General features: G+C 36.3%; 1 protein-coding gene across 1 annotated transcript in view; it reads right to left on the bottom strand.

The window, feature by feature from the left end:
- CFAP44 (cilia and flagella associated protein 44) overlaps nt 1–18,162 on the bottom strand; it is a 140,270-nt gene that overhangs the window by 56,785 nt on the left and 65,323 nt on the right. Inside the window, exons 15-18 of the mRNA XM_032630144.1 lie at nt 11,869–12,033; nt 10,580–10,807; nt 3,032–3,177; nt 2,137–2,407 (exon numbers count right to left, since the gene is read on the bottom strand). Coding sequence (XP_032486035.1) covers nt 2,137–2,407; nt 3,032–3,177; nt 10,580–10,807; nt 11,869–12,033 — 810 coding nt within the window. The remainder of the gene's footprint in view (nt 1–2,136; nt 2,408–3,031; nt 3,178–10,579; nt 10,808–11,868; nt 12,034–18,162) is intronic.

Genomic DNA, 18,162 nt, shown 5'->3' with positions numbered 1-18,162 from the left:
GTTTCATTAGGTCCCATTTGTTTATTTTTGTTTTTATTTTCATTACTCTAGGAGGTGGGTCAAAAAAGATCTTGCTATGGTTTATGTCAGAGTGTTTTTTCTGTTTTCCTCTAAGAGTTTTATAGTGTCCAGTCTTAAATTTAGGTCTTTAATCCATTTTGAGTTTATTTTCGTGTATGGTGTTAGGGAGTGTTCTCATTTCATTCTTTTACATGTAGCTGTCTAGTTTTCCCAGCACCACTTATTGAAGAGGCTCTCTTTTCTCCATTGTATATTCTTGCCTCCTTTGTCATAGATTAGGTGACCATAGGGGTGTGGGTTTATCTCTGGGCTTTCTATCCTGCACCATTGAGCTATATTTCTGTTTTTGTGCCAGTACCATACTGTCTTGATTACTGTAACTTTGTAGTATAGTCTGAAGTCAGGGAGCCTGATTCCTCCAGCTCTAATTTCCTTTCTCAAGATTGCTTTGGCTATTTGGGGTCTTGTGTTTCCACACAAACTGTAAAATTTTTTGTTCTAATTCTATGAAGAATGCCATTGGTAATTTGATAGGGATTGCACTGAACCTGTAGATTGCTTTGGGTAGTATAGTCATTTTCACAATGTTGATTCTTCCAATCCAAGAACATGGTATATTTCTCCATCTGTTTGTGTCATCTTTCTTTCATTGGTGTTTTATAGTTCTCTGAGTACAAGTCTTTTGCTTCCTTAGGTAGGTTTATTCCTAGGTATTTTATTCTTTCTGTTGTGATAGTAAATGGGATTGCTTCCTTAATTTCTCTTTCTGATCTTTCACTGTTAGTGTATAGGAATGCGAAAGACTTCTGTGAATTTTGTATCCTGCACCTTTACCAAATTCACTGATTAGCTCTAGTAGTTTTCTGGTGCTGTCTTTAGGATTTTCTATGTATAGTATCATGTCATCTACAAACAGCAACAGTTTTAATTCTTTTCCAATTTGTATTACTTTTATTTCTTTTTCTTCTCTGACTGGGCTTGGCTAGGAGTTCCAAAACTATGTTGAATAAGAGTGGTGAGAATGGACATCCTTGTCTTATTCCTGATCTTAGAGGAAATGCTTTCAGCTTTTCACTATTGAGAATGATGTTTGCAATGGGTTTATTCATATATGGCCTTTTTATGTTGAGGTAGGTTCCCTCTATGCCCACTTTCTGGAGAGTTTTTATCATAAATAGGTGTTGAATTTTGTCAAAAGCTTTTCTGCATCTATTGAGATGATCATATGGTTTTTATTCTTTAATTTGTTAACATGAATATTAACATTGATTGATTTGCATATATTGAAGAATCCTTGCATTCCTGGGATAAATCCCCCTTGATCATGGTGTTGATACTTTAATGTGTTGTTGGATTCTGTTTGCTAGTATTTTGTTGAGGATTTTTGCATCTATGTTCATCAGTGATATTGGTCTGTAATTTTCTTTTTTGTGATACCTTGTCTGGTTTTGATATCAGGATGATGGTGGCCTTGTAGAACGAGTTTGGGAGTGTTCCTCCCTCTGCAATTTTTTGGAAGAGTTTGAGAAGGATAGATGTTAGCTCTTCTCTCCAAAGGAACCATTTTGATAATAGAAAATTTAGGTCTTGTGATAGGGAAAAGGGATATAATTTGGGGATTCAAACCCTCAATCTTCATTACAAAGCCAATAATGTAGTCTGTTTAAGAATACAATAATTTACCTGAATCTTTGAGGAAACTCTCATATTCTAATACTAAAGATAATAATATTTTTACAACCCCTTTCAAAGGTACAAGTTATGGTATACATCCCACATATGCCTCCTCAATAAGCAAATGAATAAATAAAATGCAAAATATATCAGAAAAAAGTTGGGCATCTTGAAAACAAAAAAACTTTGTGAAAGTGATGAAGACAGAAAAATTGACAGTCTTTTTAATAGAGGGACTTCTACACCTTTAGTAATAAGGTGAATTCAACATCTTTCATATTTGATAACAGAGGCACCAGAAAGGCAAAATTATAATACTGGTAGGAAGATGACACTGCAAGGTATTTGCATCTAAATAGTTTCATTTTTAAAGAATATGAATATGAGCATTTTAACATCACAATATTAAAATAAAGTTATTATTATTAGTCAGTTACATACCCTGGGAGATGGAACCTTGGCTTTCATCACTTTCTTTAACTCAAACTCAGAAAAAATGTTGAAAACAAAGATATTACTGTCTGCTCCAGCAGTCACCAAGAAACGGTCATCAAAGCTAGTGGAGATGGCTTTAATGCATCCATAATTATTGTCATGCATACTGAAGTGCCAGTAGTCCTCCATATTGGTCAATGAAGGATCATTCTTATTTAGGATATAGACTCGAATTGCTCCATTTTGCATTCCACAAAACATCATTTCTTGGTTAATGCTATGAAACAAAAGGAAAGTAAATCGTTCTTCACATTAATCTGAAAATGTTTAATTGTAAGTTAATTGAAAAATGACTAAAGTTTTAAAAACAAAGATGTTATGGAGTAAATTGTGTCCCCACAAAATTCATATGCTGAAGCCCTAACAAACTATGGCAGCTCTAGCAAACTAATACAAAAGAGTAGAAGGAGAAAAAGACAATTTGAAATTTGGAGCTATTATATTCAGTCTTCAAAAGAATGACCAGGATATAAGCATATATCCTTTAATTATTAAAGAACTAATTATTAAAGGACTAATGATTCAATTAGTGATCTTTCCAGAATCATTATAACCCAGAACTTTCATTATCTGATTGTGCAGTAGCATCCTCCTAAGTAACAGAAAGAAAATCCATACAATTGAACTGTGTGATAAATTCTGACAGAATATTTGATAGAAGGGATTGAAGTAGTTCCAGGAATAGCTTAGATTCTACTTTAGTCACTTGATTTATTTAACTAAACATTGTTTGAGTACTCCTCCATTTGGACAGATCTTTAAAACTGACAACATTAATGATGGACAAAAACAGACAGTAATGGAATATAGTTGTTTTAAAGCTTTCTGAAATTCTGGTCACCTGAAAGTGATAGTTGTGATGGGATTATCCTCTGTATCCTCAAGAAGACGGAAATCAAAGGGTTCATCTTTCTTTTCTGTGATATCACTGCTTTTGTCATATGGGGGAAACTCACAGTGATATAGAAAACCAGAATCATAGCCACCCTGGAAAAGAGATAAATAACATACAAGGTAGTACCTGAATATAAAAAACCTATGACCACATGAGGAGTTTTTGATTATTTCAAATTTTAACACATAAAATAGGTGTCTTAAAACATATACTTTTGTATGATTTCTATGGTTACAGATGGAGATGCTTTATAAACCCTATTAATCATTTATATGCAACTATATAATTATAAAAATAAAACACCTTACAATGATTTGTTCCTACTTAAAAGACAATACAAGAGGGACTTCCCTGGTGGTCTAGTGGTTAAGAATCCTTCTCCTAATGCAGGGGACGCGGGTTCGATCCCTTGTTGGGGAACTAGGATCCACATGCCACGGGGCAACTAAGCCCGCGCACCTCAACTAGAGAGCCCATGCACCCACAACTACAGAGCCCATGCACTCTGGAGCCCACACGCTGCAACTACTGAGCTCGTGTGCCGCAAGGAAGAGCCCATGCACTACAATGAAAGATTCCACATGCTGCAACAAAGATCTGACACAGCCAAAATAAATAAATAAAAATAAATATTAAAAAAAAGACAATACACGAGAGATATCGTTTCTATCTATATACTGAATTCCATTTTATTTTAAGGATTATTCGGCATAAGCAGTATTTAACAATAGAGTTTTGCAGATCATGGTTTTCAGAGATTTCCAGTCCAGGAGATTTTTTTTCTCCCTAAGGCAACTGCCAGTTCTGAAAGTGGCAGCTGAGAGGTTAAGAAATTGAGCAGAGCAATCTGTAGTGTCATGGGCTTAGGGAAAGGCAAAGAATTCCCAGAGTCCTCCAAGAAGAAGGAGCCATTGTAAACTCACCTTCCACTGGGCTTTCCACTGCAACCCTGGAGGACTATATCCCACACGTATGGATAAACCAGAAATAGACTGGCCCTCGTAGGAAGTAAAACCTAATTTCAAGTCATCTCAATCACTGACTGGATGAAACTGATCTAGGATTTTTAGTTGCTTTCCAGAACTAAAAATAAATTTCAGGAGACAACAGCAATATGCAGAGACTCAAGCTGATGCTACAGTTTTTGACAGACAAGATCCAGCGTTCAATTATAAAAAAAAAAAAAAGCTAGGTATACTAACAAAGAAAAATCTTGATTGAAAATCAAAAGAAAAAACAGACCAAAGAAACAAAAGTACAAGAAATAGTGATAGAGGTGTTTTCAAAATGGACTTCAAAATAACTCTGATTAATATATTTAAGGCCTTTGAAGGCAATACAGAAAGAAGTACTAGGGTCTATAAAAAAGTAGATAATGGAAAAAATAATTCTAGAACTGAAAAATAAAATGACAAATATTAGAATTCAATAGATTGGTTTAAAAGCAACTAGACACAGCTAAAACTAGAGTTATGAAGCTGGAACAGAATCAGAAAAAATAGAGTAAGGCAGGAGAGAGAAAATACAGATGTAAAATTTTTTAAAAAGGAGTGTAAGATCTACATGGGACATAATGATAATGATTAATATACACAAAATTAGAATCCCACAAGAAGAGACTAAAAAGATGGACCAGAAGCAGTACTGTGGTCGATAAATGTCTGAGAATTTTCTAAAAACTGAATACAAATGTATTGAAGTACAAGAAATGCAATGACCCACAAGGAAGATATGTGAAGAATTTACACCTTTTAACATTACACCATAAAACTCCCAGAAGAGAGCATAAGCAAAACATTCTCTGACATAAATCATACCAATGTTTTCTTAGGTCAGTCTCCCAAGGTGACAGAAATAAAAACAAAAATAAACAAATGGGACCTAATCAAACTTACAAGCTTTTGCACAGCAAAGGAAACCATAAAAAAAAAAAAAAGACAACCTATGGAATGGGAGAAAATATTTGCAAATGATGTGACAGACAAGGGCTTAATCTCCAAAATATACAAACAGCTCATACAACTCAACAACAAAAAAACAAACAACCCAATCAAAAAATGGGCAGAAGACCTAAATAGACATTTCTCCAAAGAAGACATACAGATGGCTAGCAGGCACATAAAAAGATGCTCAACATCACTAATCACTAGAGAAATGCAAATCAAAACTACAATGAGGTACCACCTCACACCTGTCAGAATGGCCATCATTAAAAGTCTACGAATAACAAATGCTAGAGAGGGTGTGGAGAAAGGGAACCCTCCTACACTGTTGGTGGAAATGTAAGTTGGGGCAGCCACTATGGAAAACAGTATGGAGGTTGCTCAGAAAACTAAAAATATAATTACCATATGATCCAGCAATCCCACTCCTGAGCATACACACAGACAATACTATAATTCAAAAGATACATGCACCCCTATGTTCATAGCAGCACTATTCGCAATAGCCCAAACATGGAAACAACCTAAATGTCCACTGACAGATGAATGGATAAAGAAGATGTGGTACATATACACAATGGAATACTACTCAGCCATAAAAAGAATGAAATAACGCCATTTACAGCAACATGGATGAAACTAGAGATTATCATACTAACTGAAGTCAAAAAAAGAAAGACAAATACCATATGATATCACTTATATGTGGAATCTAAAATATGGCACAAATGAACCTAGCTACAAAACAGAAACAGACTCACAGACATAGAGTTCAGACTTGTAGTTGCCAAGGGGCAGAACGGTGGGAGAGGGAAGGACTGGGAGTGTGGGATTAGCAGATGTAAACTATTATATATAGGATGGATAAACAACAAGGTCCTACTGTATAGCACAGGGAACTATATTCAATATCCTGTGATAAACCATAATGGAAAAGAATATGAAAAAAAAAGCCTGCATGTATATAACTGAGTCACATTGCTGTACAGCAGAGACTGGCACAACACTGTAAATCAACTGTACTTCAATAAAAAAAATAAAGAAGTTACACCTTTTAACATAAAATCTTCAAAGCAACAAGAGAAAAAAAGATGCATAGGTAACAAAAAATAACAATAGAAAGATGTACATAGGGCTTCCCTGGTAGCGCAGTGGTTAAGAATCCGCCTGCCAATGCAGGGGACACAGGTTTGATCCCTGGTCCAGGAAGATCCCACATGCCGTGGAGCAACAGAGCAACTAAGCTCGTGCACCACAACTACTGAGCCTGTGCTCTAGAGCCCGCAAGCCACAACTACTGAGCCTGCATGCCACAACTACTGAAGCCCGCGCACCTAGAGGATATGCTCTGAAACAGAGAAGCTACCACAATGAGAAGCCTGCGCGCCGCAATGAAGAGTAGCCCCCGCACAGCTACAAAAACCCAATGTAGCCAAAAATAAATTAAAAAAAAAAGATATAGATGGCAGAATGGAAGACAAAAGATGATAAGATATCAAAGTTTTAAAAAGAAAATATACAGAAGAACTAAAAGTTTTAAAGGCAAAATAGGCACAAGGCAAAAAAAACCCCCAAACTTATATATACATATATGTGTGTGTGTATGTATATATATATATATATATATATATATATATATATATATATATATATATATATATAAAATGTGACAATGAGGTGAGGGGGAGGATACACAACACTAAAGTGCCCTAAGATCTTTTTTCTCTAGAGCTAGTAAAAGAATAAATTTGTATCAAATTATATTAAATTAAGGATATATACTATGACCTTTAGCATCACCACTAAAAACAAAATAGTAAAAAAAAAAAAGTATAACTAATAACCTAATAGAGGAGGAAAATTGGGGGAAAAACTACCTAATCATCTGATAGAAGGTGAAAAACCAAACGTAGAATTGGTGTGATAAACAGAAATAATAAGATGGTAGATTTAATCTAAAATATATTAGCCATTACATTAAATATAAAAGGACACAGTGTTCTATTAAAATAAAGATTTTACTACAGGATTAAAAAGATAAAGCCTAGCCATGTGCTGCTTACAAAAGACATACTTTGAAATAAGAATATCAAAGGTAAAGGAAAGAAAAGAATCATTAACAACTCTCAGAGTTTTGGCTTAGTAACTGGATGGATGGTTGTCCCATTTACTGAGATGGAGATGGAGCAGGCTTGCACAGGGCAAGTGTGATTTAAAAGTTATATTTTGGGGATTTCCCTGGTGGTACAGTGGGTAAGACTCTGTGCTCCCAATTCAGGGGGCCCAGGTTCGATCCCTGGTTGGGGAACTAGATCCTGCATGCATGCCGCAACTAAGAAGTCCACATACTGCAACTAAGAAGTCCGCACACCACTACTAAGAAGTCCACATGCCGCAACTAAAGATCCCACGTGATGCAACTAAAGATCCCACATGCCGCAACTAAAGATTCCATGTGCCGTGACTAAAACCCAGAGCAGCCAAAATAAAAATAAATATTAAAAACAAAAGTTATATTTTGGACATGTCCATTTTGAGGTGCCAAGTAGTGATGTCAAGTGGGACATACAAGCCCGAATATGAGAGGAGAGGTCAAGACTAGAGACAAAAATGAAATTTATTGGCATATACTTGATATTTAAAATCTTGGGACCAGATAAAATCATCTAGCAAGAAAGAGGGCACCCAAGACCACATCCTAGAGTACTTCAAAGTTCAAAGCTAGTTCAACATATAAGAAGCCAGCAAAAGAGTCTAAAAAGGAGTGGGCAGCAGATGGTGGTGTCATGGAAGCCAAAAAAGAAAATGCTTTAAGAAGAATGGAGGGTTAACTTTATCAAATGTTTCTGAGAGGTCAAATGGACAGAGAAGTGACCACTGAGCTCGGCAGTAGGAAAATCTTTGATGACTTGAAGTGGTGGAGCTAGAAACCTGACTGGAATGTGTTAAAAACCAAATAGGATGTGAAGAAATGAAGCCAGTGACTACAGACGATTCTTTCAAGTTTTCCTATAAAGGAGAAGTGGATGAGAAGAAAAGAGATGTGAAAGAAAAAAATCAAGTACTAGGAGCATGTTTATGTGCTGATGATAAGAAATGAGTAAACAGAGAGAGGTTGAAGATACAGGAGACCAGCCAGTTTATTTCAGGAGTAAAATCTTTGAGAAAGTGAGAGGGGATAGGATCAAGAGGCCATTTGGAATAGTGTCCTTGGAAAGTTGCAGGGGACCATTCACCAATTGTTAACAGTAGCAGACAAACTTGTATGGATCTCCATAGAACATTAGATCTCATTAAGACAAGATAAGGAAATTCCATCTGATTGTTTTTATTTCATTTTCTCAGTGAAATGTGAGATGGGAATTCCTTGGCAGTCCAGTGGTTAGGACTCTGTGCTTTCACTGCCGGGACCTGGGTTCAATCCCTGGTCAGGGAACTAAGATCCTGTAAGCCGCTCAGCGGGGAAAAGAAAAAAAAGGGAAAAAGGAAAAGGAAAAAGAAAAGAAATGTGAGATAAGGTTATCATTAGAAGTTGAGGGAGGGTACAAAATGATTGATGGGAGAAGAATTAAAGTGATAATTTGGAAAGTGGGAAAGTGAACATGGCTGGGCGGTAGAACCAGCCTGCACTGTGAGTACTGATTTGAGAACTGTGGTCCTGCCTTCAAAATGAGACTGGTTTTCTGCAGCATCTGCTTGGATGCAGGCACAGAGTTGGCAAATAGTTGAGTCAAGCAGGGTTAGTGTCACTTCTTCTGAACTATGCCTTGACCTTGTATGCTGGTGTAGTTTAATGGTTAAGAGTGTGGACTCTAGACCCAGACTGCCTGAGTCCAGATCCTGGTTCCACCCCTCATTAATTATACAACCTCAGATAAGTTACCTAACCTCTCCCCTCCTTGGTTTCTTCTTATGTAAAATGCAAATTATGAAGAGCGCTTATTTTATAGGGTGGTCACTTAGAATGGTGACTGGTATATAATAAGCAGGTTTCCAGATTTAGCAAATAAAAATACAGAATGAATGTTAACTAAACTTATTGTGGTAATCATTTCATGATACATGCAAGTCAAATCATTATGCTATACACCTTAAATTATACAATGCTGCCTGTCAATTATATCTCAGTAAAACCAGGAAAAAAGTTTTTAAATGCAGGATGCACAGTTAATTTGAATTTCAGATAAACAACAAATATATTTTTAGTATAAGTATGTCCCATGTAATACTTATCTGGCACCCCTAAAGGTAAGCATTAAATATGTTTGTCAGGGCTTCCCTGGTGGCACAGTGGTTGAGAGTCCGCCTGCCGATGCAGGGGACACGGGTTTGTGCCCCAGTCCAGGAAGATCCCATATGCTACGGAGTGGCGGGGGCCGTAAGCTATGGCCGCTGAGCCTGTGCGCCCGGAGCCTGTGCTCCGCAACGGGAGAGGCCACAACAGTGACAGGCCCGCGTACCGCAAAAAAAAAAAAAAAGTTTGTCAAATAATTAATAATTCTTGCATATGTTTCAAGGACACTAGAACTCTATTTTATTACTGCACAGTTGTTTCTGTGCTTCTCTCCCTCATGATATGAGGGAACTTTCAGAAGGCAGGATCATGTCTTAATTATTCCTTTACCCCATGAACCCCACACAACAGTAGCCATCGATAATTGTTTCATAAAGCACAGAAGATAAAAGGTCAAGGCACTAATACATGGAATCCTAAGGTGCCTCCATCACTACTTTCTATCCTTCTTGCTGCTTGTCTCCTTAGAAGTTGCCATCAAAGATATATTTCTAAGAAATGTTGAAGAGGAGTGGAGTTAACTCTCATCACTCCTTATAGCAACAGTACTCAGCTAGGCAGTCTCCTGGCCTGGCCAAAGATCTGATACCACTTATGAATTAGAGATAATAATTGACATAAAAGTATATGTGAAAGACTACTTTTTTGGTGAATGGAATTGAAATTTGTGACAAATTCATAATGAAGGAAATCTTGTTTGCAGTAGATAAATAAAATATTTTATAAGGGTAGAAAATATATAGGGGATGTAATTGTCACATTATTGTAACATTTGCAGGTACTTGTCTCGCATTTTTCTCTTCTTCCTTATTAGCCAAGTCCCAATTTCACTCAGGGTGGCAATGTGACCATCTAAAAACAGTCAGCTTCCCACACTTCCATGCAGCCACACAGCATAGTTGTAGATAATGAAAGGTAAGCAAAAGTCTAGTGGACTGTGCTGCAATCATATTCAAAATTTTAAAATGATAAACACAGCTAGAAAACCCCTTAGCCCTTTGCCCTTCTACCTTTAATTCTCCTCCCCTTTGACCTTCTGAAATGTGTGATTGTCATAGATAACAGATACAATAAGTAGACATATAAAACATATAAAGATGATATAAAAACAAATACATTCATTCACCAAAATTCACACCTTCGGTAGTAGTTAATAGCTGAAGTCTTACCATAGAGTAAGGAAGTAAGAAAGTGATGGAAAATAATACCTATAATTAGATTAGGGTTGAGATAAAAATTTATTACATTATTACTTACCAAAGAAACCCAGAACTTCCCTGGCCCAGAGTAAAATCCACAGAGGATGTGACAGGGGGTTAAAGGAATAAAGATTTCGGGTAATGGTTCCTCCTCCTCCTCCTCTTCCCCCTGGAGTTCCTTTTCTCCATCTTCTCCCATCTCTGCTTCTAGGCTTTTCCTCCTTTCGTCCTTTTCCTTCTCCTTCAACTCCTTTTGTTTCTTTCTCTTAGCAATTTCTATTAATCTCTTGTGCAAAAGAGATATTGAGATTAAAAAAACTGTAATTCATTCATTCATTCACACTATTATTAAAGAAAGTAGGAGGAAGACAGAGTCCTAGAAAAATTCACAGCTCTAATGTAACAAATAATGTCATTTAAAGATTATTATCAAGTTGGGAATATATTTTTATTGTTAAAATTTTCAAATCATTGGAATGACTTTCTTCATAACTCCTATTGATCCTGGTTTTACAGAAATTATTTTGCCTTTTTTTTCCTAATAGAGAAGTTAAATATAGCTTCTCTCAGAGCCTATCACTGTCAATCCATGAATTTGGTGGATTGAAATAGTCCACGGGGGAAGCTGTCTCTATCTTTAGCGGTACAGTGATTTAGGCCCTCAGCCTCTATCAACTGGCTATTGCAAAAGCCCCCTAGCACTGGCATCCCTACCTCCCATCTTTTACCTCTTTATTCCATTTACCTCTTAGAATTAACTTCCAAATTTATATGATCTCATCACATCAATGCCTCCTCAAAAATTCAAAATGGATTCCAATGGCCCAAAAATTAAATTAAAACATCTTGGCTAACATTTAAGGGGTTCCATGTGGTGGTCACAGGACTCCTGTCACACCCCCTCCACAAATTGCATCCCTCTGCTTCATGGTCCATTCTTCATTTCTCGAAAACACCAAAACTCTTGCAACTCTGCCTTCCCTCAGGATGTTCTCCCAGCTTTTATTGCCTTCCTCCTCATTTTCAACCTGTCAAAATCCTTCCCATTCTTGAAATACTAAATATCACCTCCATGAAGTCATCCTTGACCTCCTCTCACCCCTCTATCAGAATCATATATTCTTTCCTCTGCGTGCCCCTAAAATTCTTTTCTTTGCACTGTGATTTCAATATCTATTCATTACCACCTTCTAATACAATAAGCTGCTTTCTACCAAATAAGCTCCTTAAAGTAAAAGTCTATGTCTTCTTCTTCTTCTTCGTATTTTCCCAGCACTTAACACAGGATATTTTATATTCTAAGAAAGAAAAAAAATTAGAAGACAATGCTTCAAGGGTATTTCATACCAGAATCTTAGATTTGATACTTGAGAAATGGAAACATTTTATACACATGTCTTTGATTTCATAGGAAACTACATCATGGTCCTCCTCCTCCTCCTCCTTTATAGTTGGAAATGGAGCTTCAAGAACATAGCCATTCTCACAAACAATCAGTAAAGTACTTTCAGGCTAAAAACAAAATTAAAACATATCATTTACATTTAGGCAAATTTTTAGAAGCACAGTTCATAAAGATTTTAAACCAGGGAAACTATAATTGCTATGTATATTAGCCATTTTTAAAAGATACTTATTACCAGTAATAACCACAGTGAGGAACTTAGTCAATCTTATTAATCACTATACACAATTATTAGTACAATTATATCATTAATTAATAAGTGTTAAAATTAGATTTAGATTCATTCCCCTTATAGATGCCATATTTTCTGAGCCAAAAATTGGTTGCGAAATGTTAGCCCAAACGGCAGAATATTAAAATTAGGACAGCCAAGGAAAATCTGCAGTATGTGAATGGCATATACAACCTCAGCCTCCTTTGATTGATCATCCTCTCTCTGCCTGAGTTCATTTAATGTGGATGTCCCCAAGATTTTTGTTCACTTCCCTCTTCTTCTTTCTCTCCATAAACATGCCCTGGGAAATCTTACAGCCAATCAAGGCTTCATTACCACTCACAAGCAATTAGACTCCAGATTAATCTCTCTAGTCCAGTCCAAAATCATGTATTTAGCCATGTGTAGGAAATCCCCACCTTGATAGTCTACAGAAACGTTATTCAAAATGTTATTCGAAATGTTTATTCATTCAGTTATTCTATTCTATACTTATTATACACCTACTATGTGTTCAGAATTTTGTAGAGGGCTAGAGGCAAAATTATAATAAGAAAAATAGGGATTGTCTCTGCCATTATGAAGCTTACCTCCAATGGGAGAGCCTGTCATTTAACAAATCATATAAATAAATGTAATTATAACTGCAACAAGTGTTGCAGAGGTACCACAAGAGTAAGGAGGTTGTACAAGGCTTCCTGAGAAGGTGGTACCTAAGTCTCAAGGTGAAGGATGAGTAGAAGATATTTTTATAATGACTTAGGGGAGGGTTTGAGGGAGCATGCTATGTAAAGGACATACCATGTGCAAATATCCTGTGGCACATTTGGGCTTTTAAGAAAGTTGTGGCCTTGGTGGTTATCACCTAGGTGAAGAGAACAGAGTGCGAAGAGGAGACTGGGACAGAGCCTTGGGGAAAACAACACTCAATGGCTGAGTAAGGGAGATTGAGAAGGAGTGACAAGATGTAGAGAAGGAACAAGGAGAGCATAATGTCCCCCAAATCAAACAAAGATGGTATTTCAAAGAGGGAAGTGAGGGTCAACAAGGTCAATTGAGGCTAAGAGGGCAAGAAGATAAGAACTAAAACTGTAAATGGATACCACCGGTATCTTTAGAAGAGCTGATCTGTGGAATTATGAGACACAAGAAACTCGTAAGAATGTGTAAAGGAAGGAGTAGGTGTAAGGAAATGCAGTTCGTGGGAATAAACAATCCCCTTAAGAAAACTGGGAGGAGAAACATGGAGCAGTGACTGGAGGAGAACATGAAGTCAAGGAATTTATTTTTTATACCTGAGAGTCTTGAATATATTTAAATACTGATGGAAATAATCCATTTAACAAGTAAGGTTAAATTTATATGACAGAAAAGAGAAAATAAATGTGTGAAATGTTGAAAAAAGTGGGAGTAGAATCCAAAGGTCACAAGGGAGAATTGGCCTCAAGTAGGAAGGCACACAGCACCCCTATTGTGAAAAAAAAAAGGGAAGAGGAGCAGGTACATGAAGAGGTAACAGGATTTTACGTTTGGTAGTGGGAAGGCAAAGGAGTTCCTGGCAGAGGGCTCCTACTCTATGAAATAAATGATGCTGAGAATGAGAGTGAGCCAGCTAGTGGGAGGCTTGAAGCTTTGAGAAGAGGAGGAATTTTTAAGTGTTCATTGTGGGTGAAAGAGAATTGATAAGAACAATGTCATAGGATTGCTAAGCCATACCATGAATTGTGTTGAGGCCATTTGAGTCACTAAATTATGGAGAAGCTAATCTTCTCTGATGTATGACTATCTCCAGCTGCCCTTGGTAATCACTGTAGGCAAATACAAATCAGTTGGGGGCATTCAGGGATGGATTTTTGCCAGAAGTGTATGAAAAAAAGAGAAGGGAGCTCAAGGCATTGGAAGAGTGCTATTGAACCCTACTGAAAAGAATCATGACATTTAAGCCGGATGTAGAGGGAACTTAAGACAAGAGTGGACTAATGAGTGAGGGAAAGCAAATGGTGAATGAACAAGGGGTGCCTGTGACTTCAGAGAACAAGTAGAGCAGAAGTAGCTAAGTTAACAGGCTGGATAGAAGAGAGGTTGAGGTTAGAATGTGAGATATCTGAATAGTAGACTTTTAAAGTTGAGTTCTTACAAGACGTTGTAGTCTGAATCATGTCCCCCCAAATTCTTATGCAGAAGTCCTAATCCCCAGTACCTCAGAATGTGACTGTATTTGGAGATGGGGCCTTTAAGCAGGTAATTATGTTACAATACAGTTGTTAGGGTGGGTCCTAATCCAATAGGACTGGTGTCCTTATAAGAAGGGGAGATTAGGACACAGAGGGACAATCATGTGAGGACACAGTGAGAAGGTGGCCATCTGCAAGGCAAGGAGAGAGGTCTCAGAAGGAATCAAACCTGTCAGCACCTTGATCTTAAACTTCTAGCCTAAAGAACTGTGAGAAAAAAATTCCTGTTCTTTAAGCCACCCAGACTGTGGTATTTTGTTATGGAGGCCCTAGTAAACTAATAAACTGTGATAATAGTGCCCAGTGGGTGGCTGTGAACGTGTGTGGATAAACTGTAAAGGTCATGGGAAATGAAGAGGTCAAGAAGCTCAGAGGCTGATGTGATTTGATTGACTAGGCACATGGTGTTAATATCATTCAGTATAATTGTTCACACTTCGGATAAAGAGAAAGATAACCATATTCTCAAAATTTTAATAAAGAGGCAGGCTTGACCAGGTGGTCAGATGATAACAGCAACATAGAAAGATAGAAGGTGATATAGCCAAGTTACAAGAGCCTCAGAGGAGCTGTGTTTGTATTTTATGAGTCAAGTCATAAAAGTAGTAAATATTGTCACAAATGAAATAAAAGTTAACTATTATACTTCTCTCCCTGACCCCAAACATATATAATGAATGCTAAAAAGTTGATGTGTCCTTTCACACTTTTCTCCTCAGAATAGAATTTTTTCGAGTACAGAAAAGGGTATTCATTTATTCATTCAGTGAAGATATGGTCAATCCATATCCATGAAGATAAAATAACCAGACACATTAGAAATAAGACATCAAAAGTGAGAGTCAACAAAATACCAAAAAAATCCATAAAGACTTCAGATGTTGAAATTATCAGACTCAGTCCAAAAAACAATTATGCTTACTATATGTAAAGGAATATAGAAGTATCCACAGGAAGCAAAAAAATATAAAACTAACAAAACAAATATGACAAACAACCAAATAAAACTTCAAGGACTAAAAAATACAGAAGTTGAAAATAAGATCACAAAGGATGGCTTTAACATCAGATACCTGAAGAGATTACTGGTCAGTAGAAAATATGAGAAGAAATCTGTAAAATACAGCCTGGAGAGATTTTTTTAAGCTAGAAAATATGGAAGATCTGTCATTTATACGACAGAAAAAAACAGTGTGAAATTTTGGAAAAAGTAGGAGTAGAGACAGAGAAAGTTAAACAAAATGAGAGGACAGAGGAATTTGTTACAAACAAAAGAACAAGGGAAAAAACCTTAAAAAAAAAAAAAGATTAATGAAACAGAAACAATTTACCAGATGAAGAGCTCAAAGCATTAGTAATACATATGCTAACTGAATTTGAAAAAAGAATAGATGAACACGTGAGAATTTTAACAAAAACTAGAAAAATATTAAAAATAATCAGAGCTGAAGAATACAGTAACAAATGAAAAACACACTAGAAGGAATTAGAGCAAACTAAGTGATACAGAAGAAAGCATAAGTAATCTTGAAGGTAGAATAATGGAAATCACCCAATCAGAATAGCAAAAAGAAAAAAAAAATTTAAATGAGGATAGTTTAAGGGACCTCTGGGACACCATCAAGCATACTAACATTCCCATTATAGAGATCCGAGAAGGAGAAGAGAGAGAGAGAAAGGGGTTGATAATCTATTTGATGAAATTAGGGCTGAAAACTTCCCAAACCTGCAGAAGGAAATCGATATCCAGGTACAGGAAGCACAGAGATTCCCAAACAGGATAAACCACAAGTGAAGAAACTAAAAGAACACAGAAGAACTACAAAAACAGCCAGAAAACAAGTAACAAAATAGCAATAAATACATGCCTATAAATAACTACTTTAAATGTCAATGGACCAAATACTTCAACAAAGAATTATGGGTGGCTCATTGGGTCTTTTAAAAAAAGACAAGCCATATGCTGCTTACAAAAGACTCACTTCAAAGCTAAAGACACACACAGACTGAAAATGAGGAGACGGAAAAATATATTTCATGCAAATGGAAATCACAAGAAAGCTGAGGTAGCAATACTCATATAGGACAAAGCAGACCTTAAAACAAATTTTACACAGAAGACAAAGAAGGGCATTATGCAGTGATTAAGGGATCAATACAGGAAGAGAATATAACATTCATTAACATATATGCATCTGGGACTTCCCTGGTGGTCGAGCAGCTTAGGCTCTGCACTCCCAATGTAGGGGACCCAGGTTCAATCCCTGGTCAGAGAACCAGATCCCACATGCCACAGTGAAGTTCCTGCAGGCCACAACTAAAGATCCTGTATGCTGCAACTAAGACCCAGTACAGCCAAATAAATAAATAAATATTTTTTAAATGTTTCTAAAAAACATATGCACCTAATATAGGAGCACCTAAACATATAAGGCAAATATTAACAGACATGAAGGAAAAAATTGACAATAATACAATAATAGTAGGGGAACTTTAACACCCCACTAATGTCAATGGACAGATAATCCAGACAGAAAATCAGTAAGGAAGTGGTGGTTTTAATGACACATTAGACCAGTTGGACTTAATAAATATAGAACATTCCATCCCCAAACTGCAGAATACATATTATTCTCAAGTGCACATGGCCCTTTCTCTAGGACAGAACACATGCTAGGCCACAAAACAAGTCTCAACAAATTTAATAGAATAGAAACAATATCAAGTATTTTTTCCAACAACATGGTATGAAATTAGAAATCAATTACACGAAGAAAATTGGCAAAAACACAAATATGTGGGGTCTAAACAACATGCTACTGAAAAACCAAAGGGCCAATGAATAAATCAAAGAGGAAATCAGCAAATATCATGAGACAAATGGAAATAAAAACACAACTTTCCAAAAGCTATGGACACAGCAAAAGCAGTTCTAAGATGAAGTTTATAGTGATGCACGCCTATTTCAAGAAACAAGAAAAATATCAAGTAACCTAACCAACCACCTAAAGGAATTACAAAAAGAAAACAAAGCCAAAAGAAATCAGCAGAAAAAAAGGAAATAAAGATCAGAGAGGAAACAGAGACCCAAAAAAAACAGAAAACAGCAATGAGATCAAGAGCTGTTTTGTTTCTTTTTTAACAAAACATGAACCAAATTGATTCTCTTTTAGCCAGGATCATTTAGAAGAAAAGAGAGAGGACCCAAGTAAACAAAATAAGAAATGAGAGAGGAGAAATTACAACTGACATCACAGAGAAACAAAAAAATCACAATACTGTGAAAGGTTATATGTCAACAAATTGGATGACCTAGAAGACATGGATAAGTTTCTAGAAACATACAATCTACATAGACTGAATCAGAAAGAAATAGACAATGTGAACAGACCAATCACTAGTAGTGAAATTGAATTAGTAATCAAACAACTCCCAGCAAACAAGTCCATGACTTCACAGGAGAATTCTACCAAATATATAAAAAGATCTAATACCTATCCTTCTAAAACTGTTCCAAAAAATTGAACACTTCCAAATTCATTCTATGAGGCCACCATTACCCTGATACCAAAACAAAATACACTACAAAAAAAAGAAAATTACAGGTCAATAGCAAAAATTCTCAACAAAATATTAGAAAACAAAATTCAGCAATATGTAGAAAAGATCATATATAAAAAGGATCATACAGCATGATCAAGTGGGATTTATTCCAGAGATGCAAGGAT

Source organism: Phocoena sinus, chromosome 4 (assembly GCF_008692025.1).
Source record: "Phocoena sinus isolate mPhoSin1 chromosome 4, mPhoSin1.pri, whole genome shotgun sequence".
In the NCBI taxonomy this organism is placed as follows: domain Eukaryota; kingdom Metazoa; phylum Chordata; class Mammalia; order Artiodactyla; family Phocoenidae; genus Phocoena; species Phocoena sinus.
This window is presented reverse-complemented; position numbering and strand designations above follow the sequence as displayed.